This window comes from Hylaeus volcanicus, chromosome 8, assembly GCF_026283585.1.
Source record: "Hylaeus volcanicus isolate JK05 chromosome 8, UHH_iyHylVolc1.0_haploid, whole genome shotgun sequence".
Lineage (NCBI taxonomy): Eukaryota > Metazoa > Arthropoda > Insecta > Hymenoptera > Colletidae > Hylaeus > Hylaeus volcanicus.
In genome coordinates, this window is record NC_071983.1 from 5,561,844 (window position 1) to 5,581,609 (window position 19,766).

The window sequence follows — 19,766 nt, forward strand, 5'->3', positions numbered from 1 at the left end:
TTAATTCTAAATAAATAAATTATTTATTCAACGACTAAACAATTATTATTTAATACAAATTACAAAGTACCAATTGAATCTGTATCGCTGAGTGTTTATATTGTTTTTCAACAATTTTCCTTGCAAACAAGTGGGACAATTTGAATAGTTACCTGTATAGTTTTAAACGTTGGTATGGCAAGCTGGTAATTTTATCTTTCTTGGTATGGTCACGTTGACGGTGATATGTAATCTAACCTTTGATATTCTGACGTTTGGAAATTTGACGGCGGTGTTATTGCAAAAATGTAATGCACAGTGAATAATTGATTCTCCTTGTTTGTTCTGCATAAAAGACTATCAGGCTCGGGCGTAATGTGCGATGCGACATTTGGTCTAGGTTTCTTTTGCAATCATTTATTTTTAGCACAACAAGAATTTCTTAAGACGCGAAGCTCTCCTCTGCTCGTCAGTTATACTATTTTTCAAGCATATAAACACAGGTGCAGTGGCACGCAATATCCTGCTAAATATTTTAATCGCTCTGTTACGCGACCATAAGACCAGGTAACGTATAACGTGACTTACACGTAAATTTTTCACGTTTTCTTTTACGTACGCGTTTCAAATTATTCGCAAAGCGTATTTAAAGCTTCGACAATTTCAATCGATCCAAATATTTATATTTCGTGGAAATCCGTAATGTACTTTTACGAAAGCACAACGTTCGGATCGTGTTGTTAATAATTATCAATCGATGTACCCGAAGTTCTGTAGAAATTTTTATTCATTTTGAAATTTAATGTTATAACTGTTTGTCATAATATTACTTAACGAACATTTCAGGTAGTATTAGGATCAATTGGTCGCCTTAAATATAATGTTCGCAGAAATAGGAGCAGAAGGCTATCAGCCAATGACAAGTTTCATAGAAGAAAACCTGTTCAAGCTGCAATGTTTGATTAAGGCAACAGAAATACAACACAGTGCTCAATGCGAATATGGAAAGAAATTATTTTTAGCCCTCACAACTGGGAATGCAGAAATTTTTTTGTATTACAAAAAGAACTCTACATGTGCTCCAATTATTAAAAGAATTCCTTGGTTTCAAGGGTCTCACAAGGAAATTTCAACATTATGTTTTCATTCTACGGGATCATGGTTGCTTGCAGCAAGTGTAGATGGATCCGTGTATATAATTCCTGCTCTGTGCTTGGTCGATAATAATTGTGACATAGACCAAAGATGGACCAGCGATGATATAACATCTTTTCCTTCTATTAGTTTGCAATCCTCTCATTCAAAGTACATATTTTAATTGAATATTTAGTGCAATATAATAACAATTTTCATTCAGTGTTTATTAACTCTATATCTTTGGTTATTAAAATTTTGTAGACCCACCGCAATAGTATGGTGGCAAGATACAGTAACGTCAGCCGAAATTGGTATTATTGGAACCGAATATGGAGAGATTATATTTATAAATCTTGAAAGTGGTCATCAAACAATTGTTGCGCGTATCAATGGGAATATCGCCAGTCTGCATATTTGTTGCAATGAAATTACCAATAGGGTGTCTCTCTTGATAACAAGTCAATCCAAACAGCAGTGGAGATTACTGTTAAAGCAGCATGCCTACAGTTGTTTGCAACATTTAGAAAATGGAGAAACTTACAATTCGTTACACGGGAGCGATAATACCTATGATCCCACAAAAACGTTTGCTGCTACTAGATCCAGATTGCAAGGACTCACCCAACTGTCCGCCAAGAATATTGGACGACTTAGACGAAAATTTATAGAAAAAAAATATCAGAGTTTAGGTAAACATTTCTTTTATTTTGAAATACTATCGCTAGTAACTTTTTTTATCGGAAAATAGCAAGTGTCTTTTACCGATTTTTCAGATATGGCAAATAATCGTAATACTCATAATACAACAATTAATTTTGATTCGTCCATGGAAGTGAATCAGAATCAAATAACACCTGAACCAATATCAAATAACACTTTCCTCTTATCACAGTCAGATAGAGATGGTCAACAGTTGTATACATGTTACCATGCTATTACAAATCATATAACAGTAAGATAATATATATTTATTCTTTTGTATATAGGAATGAGTATTATATTTATGAAGCTGTATGATTGCAGGTACATGGACCTGATTTTTCTACCGTACCTTTATCAGTGCATAAACTGTTTGAATCATGTAGAAATGTTTTACTAACTCAACGTTTTTTTTTTATTACTGACTCCAGTCAACGTTTAATATATATAATATCGGACAGATTATCCGAAACACGTGCAAATGATAACTGTAAATTTAATCCAGAGTCCATCATCGGTCACTTTTCTTTAGCGAGTAGTAAAGAAGTGATACGCGCTGTATACAGAGCTATCGATTTTACGCATAATTCATCGACACCAGTTTCTCAAGATACTAAAAGCAAATACACATTACCAAAGGGAATAAAAGATATCGAAGTTGAGTTGCTTCAGGTGGATACTTGTATAATTGTAACAAATCATTCTGTGTATAAAGTTGTTCTGAGGTCGGTGTCCCCCTCTTACCGTATTCCGTTGTTTCGATTAAAAATTATAATTTATTTTATGTTTACAGAAAGTCGGTGGTATCAATTTTTATGGAACTAGTATTGAAAGATAATGAACCCGAGAAAGCGATAAAATTGGCTCTGGTATTTGGCATTAATGCGCAACAGTTACTAGAACAAGCCAGCGACATACTTTTGTCGAATAAACAATTTTCGCGCGCTGTGGCTTGCTATAAATTATCGAAAGTAAGCAAATATAAAAGGAACGAGAAGTAATTATTCTTGTTTAGACTTTTACATAATTGTGTCTTTACTTTCTTTTAGTGTAAAGTATTGAAGAGTGTATTAAAGTATGCATCCGTTGGATATACGGCGAATGTGTTGAGGTGTCTCACACAGTTTTTAGCCTCTCCAGCAATTAGTAAGCTGCCTGTCACAACAAGAATTCATCTTTCTAACTTATGTGTACTTGCGTTTATTGAAATGACGCTTAGAGTACCACCTCAAAAATCTAGAATTACTTACAAAGAGTTTTTGTAAGCATTTAAATATTTTGTAATTTTACTAACATGTAAATTTTGTCTAACGGAATTTAACGGAAGTGATTCGAATTACAGACATTTCCTATCTACAAATCCTTTTTATGATGAACTGTTAGCGGTTAATATTTCTGGTCAAACATGTCTATGGGAAGTCTTGCATCACTTAGCTACACAGAAATGTCTTTATGGACAAATGTTGGAAGTACTCATGAAGACAATACATTCTTTCAGCACAAACAATTTTCATCCGACATCGTGTAACGTATAATACTTACCGTAATTAAATTCTGAAATGATTCAAGTAATAACACTCATCTACGTAATGTAAAATAAATACAATTTATATATTAAACAATTATTTCGTTTTAGATGGTATGTTAATATGCATAAGCGAACCAAGTTTGATACAAGCGATGTTAGTGAATCCTGAGTTAGCTAGAAGTCATATGTCGTTTATTCTTGACGGTCTTCAAGATTCTCAAATTTTTGTACTTCAGGTATGCATAACCAGATGTTTTGTACAAAAAAAAGGAACTTCTTACAGCATATTATAAATAATTAAATTTTCGTTTGTTAATCGTTGTTTAGAGGTTAGTAACATTGTATGATCCAACGAATCCAGTAATAAGACCTAGGATAATACAATGTAGACTGCGCCATAGAACCACTTCTCAAAGTTCTCAATCTAGTCAATGTGATTCTATAGATCTCCTTGTAAATGTAAGTATAATTCGCTCTGTAATATATAAAGATATACATTAATAGCGCATTGTTATTCTTTACTCAGGAGGATGGCGACGCATTGGTAGAAGAAATTATAGAAACTTTTTTACTAATTTTATTGACTTTGATTTATAAGAAGTCTACCTTAGATCAAGAACCTACTATTGCATGCAACATTGAATTATTAGGATTTAAGAAGGTAATTACTACGATATACACTTCGCATTTTGTATCAATAGATAATTATATAATTATGCATTTATCGATTCAGAGTCAAAATAATTCCAATTCAGTTGCCGATTTCAAAAGAAGGGCATTATGTGCCGGATACTATCATGTTATTCTTATCAGAAACGGAAATGTTTATACTTGGGGAAGTTCTGTACAGGGATGTTTAGGTAAATAATTTACATGCGATTTAACGTATTTATTTTTGTATCTTTATGCTTCATATTTTTGTTTTTAAATCGTCATTAGGAACTGGTCCGTCCCTGTTGTGGTATGGCACGGCTCAGGATATACCTTTCTTTTGGCTGATGGAGCTCGAAGTTTTCAGCGTATCGTGTGGCCATTGTCATACTTTAGCGGTGACCAATAACGGTGTTTACGCCTGGGGCTCGAGTCAGTTTGGCCAGTTGGGTTTGGGCAAAATTGTACAATGTTCTAGCCCGGAATTAGTCACATCTTTGGCTCAAGAAATAATCGTCGACGCAGTGGCTGGACAATATCATTCCGTTGCGTTGACCGCTGATGGGAGAGTCTTTACATGGGGTTGGGGCGTTCATGGTCAATTGGGTCATGGCAATACCGATGAAAAAGATACTCCTACGTTAGTGACATCGTTACTTGGTGTATTCATACGTTCTATTAGCGCTGGGCATGCGCATACACTAGCTCTCTCAGCGGAGGGTATCGTGTATGCGTTTGGATGTAATGTTTTCGGACAATTAGGTATAGGTAGTAACGTTAAAAGTTCTGTGCCAATGAAAGTATCGTTACCAGAAAACATATATCTCGTCACAACTAGATACTTCCACAATGTAAGCGAGACCTACCTTCTTATATACATGTATAACGTATAAACGTGCCTGTTAATACCTTGCATTTACTTTAGCTTGCCGTTAGTCACACAAACAAATTGTACGTATGGGGAGCTAGCCCGCAAGTTCTACGGTGGCAAGCACAAACTCAAAAGAGGAATCGAATATTGGAGCAGCGAGACGCTATCGTCAAGCAGTTTGAAAATATCGAGGAGTTTGAAAACGTCACGGACCACCCGAGCACAAATGACACGGGCGAAGAGGCACTGGAAAGTAATGCACAACCAAAGACGGTAACCAGTACGGAGACGAGAAGAAAACAGTTAGACATGTGTTTAAAGAACGTCGAAATCGGGTCACTCGAAGAGAATCAAGCACATTTAAAGCCATCCCTTGTAGATACGAGTTTAGTGGTAGGAAATATTGTACAGGTTAGTGAAGAAATTTGTGACTAGGTAGGTTTACTTGAAAAATAAAACTACGAATTTCTTGTTTTCTGTGACAGATATCGACTGGCTGTCACCACAACGCTCTTGTAACGAAGAACGGATCGCTTTACACTTGGGGACGAAATTTGGATGGTCAGATCGGCAATGGTACCAAACGGGAGGTATTAATTCCCACGCCATTGTGTTACAATCCTGCTTCTATCTTCGCACAAGTACCTCCAAGGCATAATGCTCACGATCGAGGGGAAGAAGAACATGAATTAGACGGCGGAGCAAAGAATTCCACCGCGAATGATACAAATGGAAATTTAAACGCCGAATCTAGATCATTCCAGGCGGAGGGTAACGAATTTAAGGAAAAAGGAAATTCTGTAATTAAAACAGTTGGTGTCTGCTGTGGATATGATTACACAGTGGCTATACAATCAGGTATAGAAATCACGCGATTTAAAAAAAAATAAAAACTTTATTATTAGGTGATAGAATTTTCAATATATGCTCTTTCAGGGGGTACAGTTTTGGCTTGGGGTAACAATAGAAGAGCTCAGTTAGGTCGTCTTCCTCCCGAGGCACGCTTGGACACCGAGGACAAGCTTGTGTTGATTAAAAAGAGAGTTGCGCGAATTCCAAATCTTATACACATAGCTCTGGATGTGCCTACTCAAGTTCCTAACCTTCCAGCTCCTGTAATTTCTTATCTGAGTTATGACATGCCTCCTCTGGCGGGTACTGTTCGTCCTTTAAGCGTTATCGAGAAAACACCAGGTGAATTAACGTTGCATTATGCGCTCGAATACTTCTACGGCATGTACGATTCTTCAAGAGTCATGGATAAGGTTGGTGTACTGTTTCACATAACTGATAAACGGCGTTGAACTGAAATTATAAAGTGCGTATATTTTCAGTGCATCGAGTTGGAAAATTTTCAAGCTTGCTCAAAAATAGCTATGCTACAGCATAATATTTCTGATGCATTCGTCTACCAACTAAAGATATTGCGCGCGCTGAGCCTTCGATTTAACTCGAAAGTATCATCGGAAAGTGTATGCCACGAGACAGACCAAAAGACTGCGGACGCATCTAATTCGAAAAGAAAGTCTTCGTCGACTCGTCACGTCAAGAAGAATACCGAACTGTTCAACAAACAAGTAGAAAAGAATTTGATCGATTCCGTTGAAGATTGCGCTGCTAAGAATAAGATGAAAATTCCTGCGAGCAGATCGTTGAACAGTTTGCAACTACTACAAGAAGAGCTGTACACGTTCGACTGCCAAGGTGGTTCCGAGGAATTATGCAAGGATATGAAATGCGAGAATACACCTTTGGACATTTTTGAAGACACTTTCGATTCTGATATTAGTTCCGATTCGGAAGAATGGATGGAAAACATTATCTTCAAAGACGATCGGTTACGAAAGCAGGAGAAACCAGTTGAATCCAATGTTGATAATTCGTTAACTTCCACCGTGAAAAACGAAGGAACAGATAAAGAGTATAACGAAGCATTTTATGAAAATAAAGTTTCACATTCTCGAGAAGATATTGTAATCAACGAAGCTATAAAAGTGATTAAGTTCTTCTTAAGGGAGATGGAAACGGAAACGGATACGGTGAAGTGTAAAATATTACAGGATGCTCTGGACTTCTGGATTGAACACAATTTACCAATGCAGAGTATAGAGAATGTGTTTTTGGAACATATCCAGTCGATTTTTTATCCTCTCGGATTATTATTATTCTGGTAAGTGTGTAATAAAATATTTCATGATGTTGTACTAGTTAGTATGCAATTATCGTGGTTACAAGTTTTATATATTTTTACAGTCAAGAAATAATGGAGAAATACTTGGATATGAACAAGAATGATACGGAAGTTAAAAGTTTGATCGTAATTAACTTCTTCTCTACCAAATTCTGTCTTGAAGTCTGTTCCATGTTGTTGCATCATATCGGTCAAGGTAAACGGTCTTAATTTTCACATGCATTATTTAAAATATGTTTCATGCTATGTTCTTTATTATATGTTCATGGATTACAGGTCAACATACACCTGAATTTATTAAACTACTGTCTTCTTTAACGGCTGACCATTATGGGCCACCGCTCACTGGATATCCAGGTTCGAGTGGAAATAGTACTTCGAAACAAATGATAGAAGGAGTTATGAGCACCGTGTCGTTTGACGCTCCCGATTCTAGGTCGTTTGTACATATTAAGGTAAATCTAATCTATACAAGTTCTATAATTTTCGTTTCCAATTGTATTAGTTTCTTTGTTTATTGTTATTTTAATACGATCCCGAAATTAGGATCCAGATTCAGTCTACCGATTCCTCGCGGCTGAAGAAGATACGATGGTATTCACATGTGGACATCATTTCCCACTGTCCATGTATGAAACAGAAGTGATTCCGACAATGCAAACCGAGTTGTTAACATCCGATTCGCTGGTTCTTCCGTGTACAGCTCAGTACTTAGAGAAAATGTTATCTGAGACGTCTAAGCCAGAAATACTGTGTCCTTCGTGCATACCACGAGCACTGGGATCACTGGTGAAGAAGAATAATGGATGAGAAGTATGTACCTGAGATTTTATTTAAAAAATATAATTGTTATACAGTTTTTTCTTAGATACTTAAAGGGCTCAAGTTATACACGTGAAATGAACGTTTAAATTGATTGTAAGGAACTAAAACACTAAAGACACAAATTCAGCATTCATTTTAGTATTTATTAATGTAACAAAGCGTTTCAATTGACAAAATACTTTTCCTTGTAATTGAAACGTTGTTCTCGAAAAGCATTACAAAGTACCAACAAGATTAAAGCTCTCTATATCATTTACATAATATTTTTTACATTATCTATATCCAAAGGGAATTTTTCATAGGCGAAACAAATTTATTGACTGCATTACTAAATGCGAATAATTATAGTGTATTAATTTTGTTATTATTCAAGACTCGCGCGGTCTTATTAAATATCAGGATTACTTCGTTACGCACACTGAAATTTAATATATTCACTGTGAAAGCAGACTCCATGTGTTCGCCAATCAAATGGTGTTGTTTCGAATATCTTTTGCTATAAAATCTTTTAAATTACAAATTGAAACAACGTTGAACTTTAACATTTCTGGTCTAAATTAATAAACATTACAAAAGTAGGGAAGTCGTAATAGAATATGTCTTTTTTAACCACTTTCCTTCTCTTCTCTTTATATGTACAAGTAGTATGACTGTCGGTCCGAACGCTAAAAACTAAAATTATACCGAACCAATATTGATGAGATTTTCATTTTTACTTTGCTGCACGTTGCAGCTGAAAATTATTTTGGCTCGTCGCAAACTGCATTTTGAAAGTTACATTGTTGTTGTTTGACGATGCAGTGTGTGTATGCACCATCGAAGGGTATATGTACATTTTTTATTATAACAATTTATTTACACTTAGCCTCGTCTGGGGCAATCAGTAAATGTGATGAATGTTAGTTGAGTTGCGGAAAGGTGATACACGCTGGTGTCCCTTTTTAAGATGGATATATGTAAGAAAGTTCCACGTAAACAAATTTTCGAAATAATTTGGATGGTAGAGATAGGTAAGTCTCAGGAAAAATACCAAGGCTGTTTGATATCCTGACGTTTTGATAATTCACTCGGGCGAAACCGGGTAACAGTGCTAGTTAGTATGTAAAATGTAGAAACGTTAGAGGCCGGGAGTATTATATTTTAAAAGTAATAAACGTTCATCATTCAGATACAACGATTTAAAATTGAAAAATACAAAATAAAAATTATTGCTTTTTATACCTTTTTTCCGAGGGATTCTTATTCAGTCATTGACGTGATACTATACAAATCTTATTTTAATTAGCGAACGTCGTAAGACCAATTATTTTTAACAGTATAGTGACGTACTATATAAATTTTGAGCTGACTTTTGCAATGTTAATTGAAAAAATTTGTTATTAGAAATTGTTTTACATTTGACTTGTACTCTGTAATAGTTTTACCAATTTAACTATTTCGTAAAAATTGACTACTACTTACGAAGTCATTTAGTGTTTTATGATAATTACGACGTATGAACAATTTTAAATGAAAGATCAAGATGTCGAATAATATGAAAACGGCTATAAAATTAATATGTTATCCATGTATGGAATTTATGAATGTACTTGTTAACCAAACATATTAATCATTCTAAAGATACGATATACAATTGTACAGTAGTTGTTATATCAATGTTGTAAAATAGAAAAAAAGTGGAAGTAGGGAATACATGTAGTTATTGTCTATAATTTGCAATTATAAAAAAATTGGTGCGAAGTACTAACGACTGATGACAAATATATTGATCTAGTCTTCAAAGTATATGCCAGAATTGTATATTAGTAGGCGATCTTATCAGAGGTCGGGACAAATGTCTCGGTTATATATTATAAATAATGTATTATTGTTATTCTTCGTCGACGTGCGTCTAATTTTAATTAGAAAATCGATGTATCGATATAGTAGGAAAAGAAAGAATCGTATTTGCATGTAGACACATTCTGTTGCATTTTAATTGTAAAAGTACACAAAGTGAAAACCCACAAATAAAAGTAGAAGTATGTTTGCATCACAGAACTTCTTTATTCCGATTAAAGAACACTAATACAATTTCAAAATAGATCGACGCAAGTAGTGGAATTAAATTGTAAGGTCAGAAACAAAATAGAGATACGAAGTTTTAATAAACAATCTCGACACTTTTGTTGTATCTTGGAGCGTTTTAGTGAATCAAATTGCTTTTAAACTCAGCGTAGAACTGATATTTGCGTTTCACTGTATATGTATACGGATCGCAATAATCTTGTACAAACAGTTGTACAGTTTTGAATGTGATCGTATATGAAGTCTTTCACCGGTAGTACTTAACAAGTGAAGTATTGGCCAATAAACATGATTAGAAGAATGATTTATCAGTGTTTTATTGCTACCTTCTTTTTTAAACATTTAAACTATCACAGTGTCTCTTGTGAGTTTCCGCCATTTTCGCTCAACCGAATAGCCATCTAGCGGTGAATAGACCGAACTAATTTTCGGAGTATGGTCAGCGCCTCTATCGGGAAAACGCTCAAGTTTATCCTCAACAGTTCCTTTTTTCACTGCTAGATGGCGCCATTGTCGGTGTTTTTTTTTTACCGACCTGTCGGTGCATTACCATGCTGTCGGTGCATTACCATGCTGTCGATGCATTACCATGCTGTCGGTAAAAAAATTGCGTGAAAATGACGGAAACTCACAAAAGACACTGTGATAGTTTAAAAGTTTAAAAAAGAAGGCAACAATAAAACACCGATACATCGTTCTTCTAATCCTGTTTAGTGGTCAATACTTCACTTGTCTATTACACCATTTAATTGAACTAAAGTTCATTAGAAGCATTTGTAGTCTTTTTCGTATAAATTAATACACTAATCTATTCATTTTTTACTGTAAAGGACGTGTTTTATCCGTATTAGATACTTCAACCGAATAAACAATTTATTTGGATACGGATTAAATGCCTACTTTAAAAAGTGGTTCGTAAGTTGTACATTGTTTTGGTACTACTAGAAGGAGTGTAAAAGTGTTGAGTTTCTTTAATATTTTATTCAGAAAAATATTATCCAAAATACATGTTTCTCTGTCACAATCAATGAATCGGTTAATTGAACATTCATTTACACATTGTCCGCTTACACACTGTTTCTCGTAAAAGAACTCTCTCATACATCCATGAATTCTCGTCCAGACGATAAAAACATTCAACAAATAATTTCAGTGATGAAGTTCACGCATTGTATGCTCTGGTGGGAATAAAATTCAATAAAAATTGTAAGAAATGAAAATAAAAGTTCTTGTATAACAGGAACAGATATCTTCTTTATCGATGGCGTGAAGCTCTCGATCACCTTTACATCCGTACACTTTGATAGTATTACACGTTATTTTTACAACAATAATTTTAAAATCATTTTTGTCATAGATCGTTAACGTTTGGCTCGCGTTTAAAAGACTGATCTGTTTTTTGTAATGATAAAATAGATTCGTTTAAAGCATTTCGATCTTAGTAGCGAGAAGATCGAGCTCGGATCGTATAGCTTGCGGCAAATCGGCACCGACTTGCGCGTCGAAGTATTCCCTGAGGTCCTTCACTTCTTTATGCCAGAAGCTTCTCGGTAATCTGAACAATTCCTCCATGTTCACGTTGTTCTGCATGCCTTCCAAGTTAAACGAATCTAATTTCGGCAAAAGACCGATGGGGGAGTCTACGGCGACGTCCTCGCCATCGATCCTGCGGAGGATCCAGTCCAGGACGCGAGAGTTCTCGCCGTATCCTGGCCAGAGGAACTTCCCGTCTGCGGTTTTCCTGAACCAATTCACGTGGAATATCATTGGTAGTTTGGCGTTCTCCACTTTGGCCATGCTCAGCCAATGGTCGAGGTAGTGGCCGAAGTTGTAGCCGAAGAAGGGTCTCATCGCGAACGGGTCGTGCATGATCACCTTGCCCTGATAGTTACAGACATTTGCTTTATTTAGAACAGTAACTAATTTGCTTTGCTTCTTCTAGATATACAGATGATCTATAATTTCTTTGTTTGTTACCAATAAACATTTCTTTAGAAGAATATATACCTGATGCTCGGCAGCAGCAGTTGCCTCGGACCTCATCGAAGCCCCAATGAAGACACCGTGCTGCCAGTTTCGCGCTTCGTAAATTAGAGGAACACCCTCAGGCCTTCGTCCTCCGAAAAGAATAGCGTCTATGGGAACACCGACTGGATCCTCCCAAGCAGGATCGATGATGGGGCACTGCTTGGCAGGGGTGCAGAATCTTGAATTCGGGTGCGCTGCAGGCATCTTGGATCCCCCGGTCCATTGGTTGCCTCTCCAGTCGGTGATCTACGAGTAGATCAAGGTCGCTTTTTATACCATGTATCGCAGTAGGTCACGGTAAACACAACGTCACGACTATCTAAACTAAAAACAACGTAGAACGAATTCTAACCGCGACGTTCCCGGCGATCTCCTTCTCCATACCCTCCCAGAAGACTCCACCGTCGCTGACGGCTGCCACGTTCGTGAAGATCGTGTTCTTGAAGATGGTCTTCATGGCGTTCGGGTTCGTGGCCCAGCTGGTACCTGGCGCGACCCCGAAGAATCCGTTCTCAGGATTGATGGCGCGCAGCTTGCCCTCCTGGTCGAACTTCATCCAGGCGATGTCGTCGCCAACGCACTCGATCTTGTAACCAGGCAACGACGGCTGCATCATGGCTAGATTCGTCTTACCGCAGGCGCTGGGGAACGCGGCGGCGATGTAACGCTTTTTACCTTTTGGATTCGTGATACCCAGTATCTAGAAAAGGCAACTGATACAGAATCTTTTAGACGGATGACACGTGAACGCATGGAGAAACGATTGAAAAGATGCGAGGGGAAGAAAAGGTGAAGCTAAACGTGTAGCTAAAGATGTAGTTACTATTAGAATAATTTCCATCCAAATCTCGATTGATTCAGAGTAATAATAATAAGAATAGCATGTTAGAATTGAAGGATTAAATAGAACATGAAGAGCAGAAATGGAGATAAATATACATTTACGGTGAAAAGGCGAGGCGCAGCAAACAAGTTGTTATTGATCTAACCTAGTCCCTCTCTGTATTCGGTATCAAGTCCCGCAGAAAGTGTTGTCTTTTTTTTTCGAACCGTACATTTCAAAGTTCAATGTTCATTTCTCGTTACCCTAGGTTATCAAACGTCGCACATCAACATTTTTGTCTTTTGTGTAGCTGTAAAACGATGCCTATTATTAAACCTCATCGAGTCTTGTTCATCGCGTTATCGCCCCCTGTTAAAAAACGCAACCACTTTTTGCAGGACCCGACGCATCTTCTTTGAACAGGTATCTGGCCAAGATTCATATCTGTTACACGGTGTTACGTACGAGCATGTGTTCAGCGAGCCAGCCCTCCTTCCTAGCGATGGTCGAGCCAATCCTCAGGGCGAAGCACTTTTTGCCCAACAAGGAGTTCCCGCCATAACCGCTTCCATAAGAAACGATCTCGTTTTCCGCTGGTTTGTGAAGGATGATCGTCCTCTCCGGATCGCAGGGCCACGAAGAGTTCACTTGAACGCTCGAGCCCGATTTTGGAGAGCCTACAGAGTGCAAGCATTTGACAAAGTCGTCGTTTCCGAGGGTCTCGAGGATCTTCTTTCCCATCCTGGTCATTATTCTCATGGAGCAGACTACGTATGGGGAGTCCGTGATCTCTATGCCGATTTTCGAGAGCGGAGAGCCTACTGGACCCATGCTGAACGGTATGACGTACATCGTGCGATCTGTAATATGACGTTGCCATGAATTCAACGCTCTTCTGGATATTCTTTATGAATAAATGAGATTTACAGCAGGCACATACTTTTCATGCATCCCGGGAAACGTTCTAGGATGGCTTTGTTCATGTCCGGCGGGGAGATCCAGTTACCCAGTTCTCCAGTGACGCCTTCGCGAGGCGTGGCGACTGTGTCGTGCTTGTTGTCTGTGCTGATGAACGTGCGCTTCTCCACGCGGGCCACATCAGCTGGATTCGTTCTGGCCAGCCAACTGGAATTCGTATCGATTCGTTAGAACTAGACGTGCTCGCGTTTAGATAGAATTAGCGATGTCTGATATTCATATTTGAGATTACGCTCACCAATTCTCGAATTTTGGTAAGGGCGAGATGGTGCCTTCCTTCTCGAGTAGATTCAACAGATGGATGTTCTCCGCTTCGCTTCCGTCGCAGATGTAGATGTCTTTAGGGCAGCATAGCGACGCGCACTCCTCGATGTAAGCACGAAGTTTGGGAGCCAGGGGTTCCGTAGGTGTCTTCCCTATGTAGTCGTATTTATTATCGATGGATGGGTTCTTCGCTGCGTGAGTCGCCAGCAACCTGGACACTCTGGAACGTAACGTAATCGTTTGTTAAAAAATGACGCGCAGAGGAATTTACCTAATGAGACACAGTAGGGTATATTAGTGTCTATTCATCATGGTTTGCGTGATACCTAACATTATTGCAAAAGTGAAAGATGGAATGTAATGCGATAAGTTAATTAATCATAATAGTGGAGCTGTGTACTCGTCAGAAATTGCTGAACATCGTGCAAGAAATTGCGCAAAGGATATTAAGAATAACAAACGAAATTCTCAAGTTCCACTCTATTTTTATACATTTCATTTTCATTCTTTTATAAACCAGCTTATCCTGTTAAGCCTTTACTAAGAATATTTCCCAACAGCGCGATTGTGTTTCAAAAATAAATTTCTTTCCTGTTATTATACTCTCTCCGATTTATTTTTTGCGTCAAGGTTGTTCCACGCGTGGTTAAATGGATTTTCCTATAATTTGTGCTTAGGATCTATCATATGGAATTATTTACATGACTTTATATTGCCGTGCACGCAATTTCCTGCGATAATGCGCTCTAGACCGAACGGGCGAATTTACAGGTGGGTAATAGTAACAGGTGGTTCCACTTATTCAACAGGACTCGATCAATCCACTCTCACTTCATCACTATAGCGAGACCTTGTCGAAGATAAAAATGAAATTTCATGCTACTTGCACGCGAGCAACTTTTACGCGTTCGCTGTTCATTCTTTAACTGGAATAAACGCGAAGAAATTATTGTTAACGACTAATCTTCGTCTACCCGTCGAATACAGGAAGAGGGAAGCTTTTGACATTCGCCTTTACCGTTATCTATATCTGCAAGGCAGTTAGTATCGAGCCTAAAAAATGATTTCTTCGATTTACAGCTCATAACGCAACGAATTAGGTCATGTGTCGGTTACTCTGCGATTACGCTGCCTGAAAAGTTTCCTCAAGTTTTCCTGTTTACGCGAGAGCAGACTGGAAAGTTCGGAGGGTCCACGAACAAAACGATATTATTTGTCGTTGCAAACGAAAGCAAAGAACTCTTTACTCACCTTGGTAGATGAACGTCGACCGCGTGAGGCATCTTGAGGATCCTTCCGGTCGCGGGGATGGTCCGATGGCTCAGAATGGGGTATCCTGACTGTCGAGCAGCCTCGGGGACATCGATCGAATTTGCAGGACGTGGGTACCTGAGGGTCGCGCTGGTCCTCCTGATTGGTCCAGTCAGCACGGGGAAACGTTTTGTGTAACGGAAGCTGGCGTTGACCAGGCTCGGCCAGCGGAATAGATCGAATCTCGCGGACATGTTCCTAGCTGGAGGCTTTTATACGATCGACAAAGGTGCGCGTGGAGTCGCGGCTGTTTTATCCGCTGATTGGCCGACGGTACTTCCGGTGGGTAGAGTAGGGGCGAAGCGGAACGCCGGAGGAATCGGACGCGGGCCCTGGATCAGTCGTTCGCGTGGATCTGTTCCAAGATGGTTTCGACGGTCTTGCGTTTAACGAGCCTTTCCAACCAAGAGGGATGATGCAAAGCAGCGTGTCGTTTGCACTGAAAACACGACGATGAGCCTGGTAAGGAACGTCGAGGAACGTATTTACCGTGGACACGCGATCGACGAATCGGCCGCGACGAGTATCAGGAATTTAATTGGAACGGCGACTTGCAGTCGCGTAAAAAGTAGACGTCACGTATCGAGCCTGATATTGGCCAACGGTTAATAAGGGCCCCTGTAACGAATTGGTCCGGTTTGGGAGGGCCTGATCATTTGTTGAATCGGACTTTCATGGAATTTAGATATGCGCTCGTCTCTCGATTTACGTGGTAACTTTTTACGCAGCTGGTAAAATAACAAATACTCGTCGCTGTGTGTTCTCTTCCAGGTTGTCAGAAGCTGAGGATGGTAGTATTGCGTCTGGAAATGGCCATTTTAGGTGGTCGAACAAAAAGAAAATTGATTGCATAACGGAATACGAATACAGCTGCAACTGTATAATTACGAAAGGTACTTTTCGAAACCCCCAACTAAAATGGTCTTGGATGACGGTGGTCAAGATATGACCGAGGGTAAGAATGCCAACGAAAAACGCTACTCGTTTCATCCTGGCTTCTCTAACGTACACACTGCATACAATAGAACTCTCACACAACGCACATCACAGAAATATACGATACACGTTACACAATTATCATCTGGCAGATACTCTTAGCATAGAAATATACGTAGCGCAAATACGCAGCATACAAATTAGAAATACCAAACACGCGTTGTAAGGAGAAAGATCAGTACTGGGTTAAAGAGAATGGCTACCATAAATTAGTAGTATGTGGACAGTGTCAGACCGCGCCGTCTGACTACATACTGGTCGCTGTTCCTTTCAGTATTGGTCTCTCTTTTCTTCCACGATACTCATTCTATTATCGAGCGCGTACTTACATATGCATACACGCACGTTTTTCTAAATTGAGTGGTATCTATGCCCTATACATAGAAGCCACTAGATCAATCTTCAAGGTTTTGCGATATACCACTCCTGAAATATAAAGCAAAACAACAGCCAACATACCTACACACATTCACACTCGTGTAAACAGAATCGTGCAACCGGTTCTTCTACATTTTCGGGCTCACGGCACTCGAAAACATCAGAGAAAATAAAATACCGGGACTGGTAGATTAAAATTTGCTCGACTTCGTCTCCAGATCGTTCAACTTTACATGGAGACGAAATCGAGACACAATGGGAGTGCGATGCGGTGGGGGTAACTTCCTGACAACCTGACGGAACTGTGACAGCTTGACAGGGAACGTCGCGTACCGCATTCCTCGTGTAACGTTGCCCTGATCTCTCCAGCTGCCTACCTTATTTGCGGCGATCGTCGAGTAGCGAGTCGGCGGCGACCTGAGCAGCCAGCGAGGAAATCGGATCGGTCGAAGAGGCGCGTACAGCACTCGAATACACACGGTCGATCGGGCTGCTGCTAGTAGACTGCAGCCGGGCCACAGAGCTGCGGGAAGTAGAAGCGATCGTGGCGCGATTAATCGGCCCACGAAACGAATATCTTTGCCGGTCGGGTTTTACACCGAAAGCAAACGCCTTGCTCTTCTATTTTCGCGCGAACACTTTCCCTTGCTCGCTATCTAGCTCGACGCTCGTTCGCGTGACTGACGCCTGGTGCTAGCTGTTCGCGTGTCGCGCGACTATCTACACCACGGGTTAGTAAACTATGGCTCGCGAGCCAGACCTGGCCCGTCGGCTATTATCGCGAGACAAGAATCACCTCCTGCGGGAGAATCCTCGATTCTTTTACTAATCACATTTGAAAATTGTCTTACGCTTTCAAGTACGCCTAACCCACGGTTTACAAGATACTTTACATGGTTCTCGAAATAACGGATTTACAAAACTAAAGTCTACTGTACTGCCTACTATAATCATCTTCACGGTAGCGGTCGTCCATAATCTTCTATGCAAATCCTAATTACGTTAAATTTGAATTCCAGAAGGAATCTCTCCAACTCTCTAGGACGCGTGATGATCGATCGTTTCGATAAAGCGATTAAACAAACTCGCACTGTTCCCACAAGGCATGTTATCAAACCCGCTTTGAACAGTTCATCTACTCGCTCTAATTACTCGATCTTCTATTAGTACGTAATTGGTTCGAGTAGATTGTCAGCAAATTAATAGCCTCGCATTAAAAGCAGAGCCTGGCAGATAAGCTTTATCGATTGGTTCAACCGGCAGATCCGGGTCATAAAGCAATTGCTCTTTGTACCAAAAGTATTAGTTACTCCATGGAAAGAAAGGGTTTTTGTAGTATAATTTCAGGCTTTAAACGAGCATGGAGATTCATTCGCGATCGAGAGGTAACTGACCTCAGGCTTTACTCGATCTCTGAGTGGATTTATGCGATGGTAATCGTTGCGAAAGATCTGTAGTTATTTTCGCGGGAAAGTAACGAGCGATAGCGCTCGAGAGATACGCATTCTTCGTCCTTGAGGCTAGCGAGATTTATCCATGGGCGATTGGCGTCGAGGAACCGCGAGTCATCGATAAGATCCGAGTCGTCATCTGTTGAAGCAATTACGTTCGATTAGACAGTGATCGCTGATAAAGGAGTATTTAAACAATTCAAAGTCTACAAAAATAAAACGGAAATATCGACATTCGCAGAACGTGAATATCCTTTATACCTAATCGTTTTCGCTTGCTCGATCATGATTCGCCACTTTACGCGAAGACTTTGGCAAGCATTCTGCAGATTTCGCCAATAAAAACGATGAGAACTATACAATAAGATCGAAAGTCTCTATTAGAAAAGGAAATAGTATGTTAGGAGAAATAATGACAGGTTTCTAACGCAAGAAGTTGCTCGATTACTGCAGGTTGAATAGTCCTGCAGTTTTGCGACTGTGTTGCGCTAATACTTTCTAATTTATGAATTGGAACCTCGTTTCGATTACCGCGGTCCAATTGGCGTAGATAATTTCACCGTGCATACGAAGCATCTATTGTAAGATTCGGCGAGCATTGGAGCTTTTTCCATCTTCAATTTTTTTTTTTCTTTAGATTTCGAAGGTTGTGGGTTTATTTCTAATCGATAAGACCAGTGTTTATGGTATGCTATGTCTATGTTATGTATATCATCAAACTGTAAACAAAATAAACGTAGTCTCTTGTGTTTCGCCTTACACAAACTTGAATTCTATTTACTGCAGACGGATGGAGAATGAATCTCGAATGTCGCTAATTAATAAAAAATAATCTACTCGGCGAGACGGTGGTTCAAAGTATAAGTATCGGAGAATGCCACGAAATCTTCAAAGGTGAATCAACTCTCGAGATAAGGGGAATCGTAATCCCTTCAAATTTTCTAATTGGACTATCATCCCAGATTGCATTACCTTTCTCTAATACCGTTTCCATGACATTTACGCTGTTACTATTCCATTTGTATCCACTGTTTCATTCGCAGCGTATTAAAACTGTGCTTCGCGTATCAGCGTCCGTCAATCGTTATCTGTAAACCATGAATAACTTTTTTTAGTCAAGAGAGTAATTGGTCGAGACACTGTATCTCGCGACATCTCGAAACGAAAATGAAAAGAAGTCGTTGAAAAAAAGTAACAAAACAGAGTGCAACGTTTGGTCTTCGCGACTAGAGATTCGACGGTTCGCCACGTTATCACGCGAAACGCGGCATTCGTAAATTATCTCCAGACAGTGAACTACGGACCAAGCCAGATGCGCTTGCATCGATGCAACGTAACGAGACAGACGAGCAAATTGAAGTCACGTACCAATAACGAAGATCGCAATTATTTGAAAGCTAACAAATACGCGAATTAAATCGTACGTTTCTTAAATATTAGATCGAACGATTGATGGCAGTTTTGTAAATTGAAACTAGGACTCAGGGTTGTTCGAATATTTTACTGGTGATCGATCGTTACGGATACATTTTGAGTATTTAATCGTTCTCGGTATATTGCAAAATATTCGATAAAAAAAAAATTTGATA

General features: G+C 39.1%; 2 protein-coding genes across 2 annotated transcripts; one reads left to right on the forward strand and one right to left on the reverse strand.

The window, feature by feature from the left end:
- Nucleotides 1–194: 194 nt before the first annotated feature.
- On the forward strand, nucleotides 195–9,913 carry LOC128881032 (uncharacterized). Its single transcript, XM_054131677.1, has 20 exons — nucleotides 195–546; nucleotides 826–1,284; nucleotides 1,378–1,805; nucleotides 1,890–2,068; nucleotides 2,140–2,540; nucleotides 2,609–2,786; nucleotides 2,865–3,076; nucleotides 3,158–3,339; nucleotides 3,452–3,579; nucleotides 3,671–3,802; nucleotides 3,870–4,004; nucleotides 4,077–4,203; nucleotides 4,283–4,845; nucleotides 4,920–5,276; nucleotides 5,351–5,723; nucleotides 5,802–6,130; nucleotides 6,200–7,035; nucleotides 7,119–7,252; nucleotides 7,333–7,511; nucleotides 7,603–9,913. Exons 2-20 carry the CDS (start codon nucleotides 860–862, stop codon nucleotides 7,864–7,866), a joined length of 5,562 nt encoding a protein of 1,853 aa, XP_053987652.1. The 5' UTR covers nucleotides 195–546; nucleotides 826–859; the 3' UTR covers nucleotides 7,867–9,913.
- A 996-nt stretch (nucleotides 9,914–10,909) lies between these two features.
- On the reverse strand, nucleotides 10,910–19,161 carry LOC128881034 (phosphoenolpyruvate carboxykinase [GTP]-like). Its single transcript, XM_054131682.1, has 8 exons — nucleotides 17,104–19,161; nucleotides 15,293–15,791; nucleotides 14,016–14,261; nucleotides 13,740–13,924; nucleotides 13,265–13,659; nucleotides 12,329–12,676; nucleotides 11,956–12,222; nucleotides 10,910–11,829 (listed from the first exon to the last, which is right to left on the reverse strand). The coding sequence occupies exons 2-8, from the start codon at nucleotides 15,544–15,546 to the stop codon at nucleotides 11,371–11,373; spliced, it is 2,154 nt and encodes a 717-aa protein (XP_053987657.1). The 5' UTR covers nucleotides 15,547–15,791; nucleotides 17,104–19,161; the 3' UTR covers nucleotides 10,910–11,370.
- Between the last annotated feature and the right edge of the window lie 605 nt (nucleotides 19,162–19,766).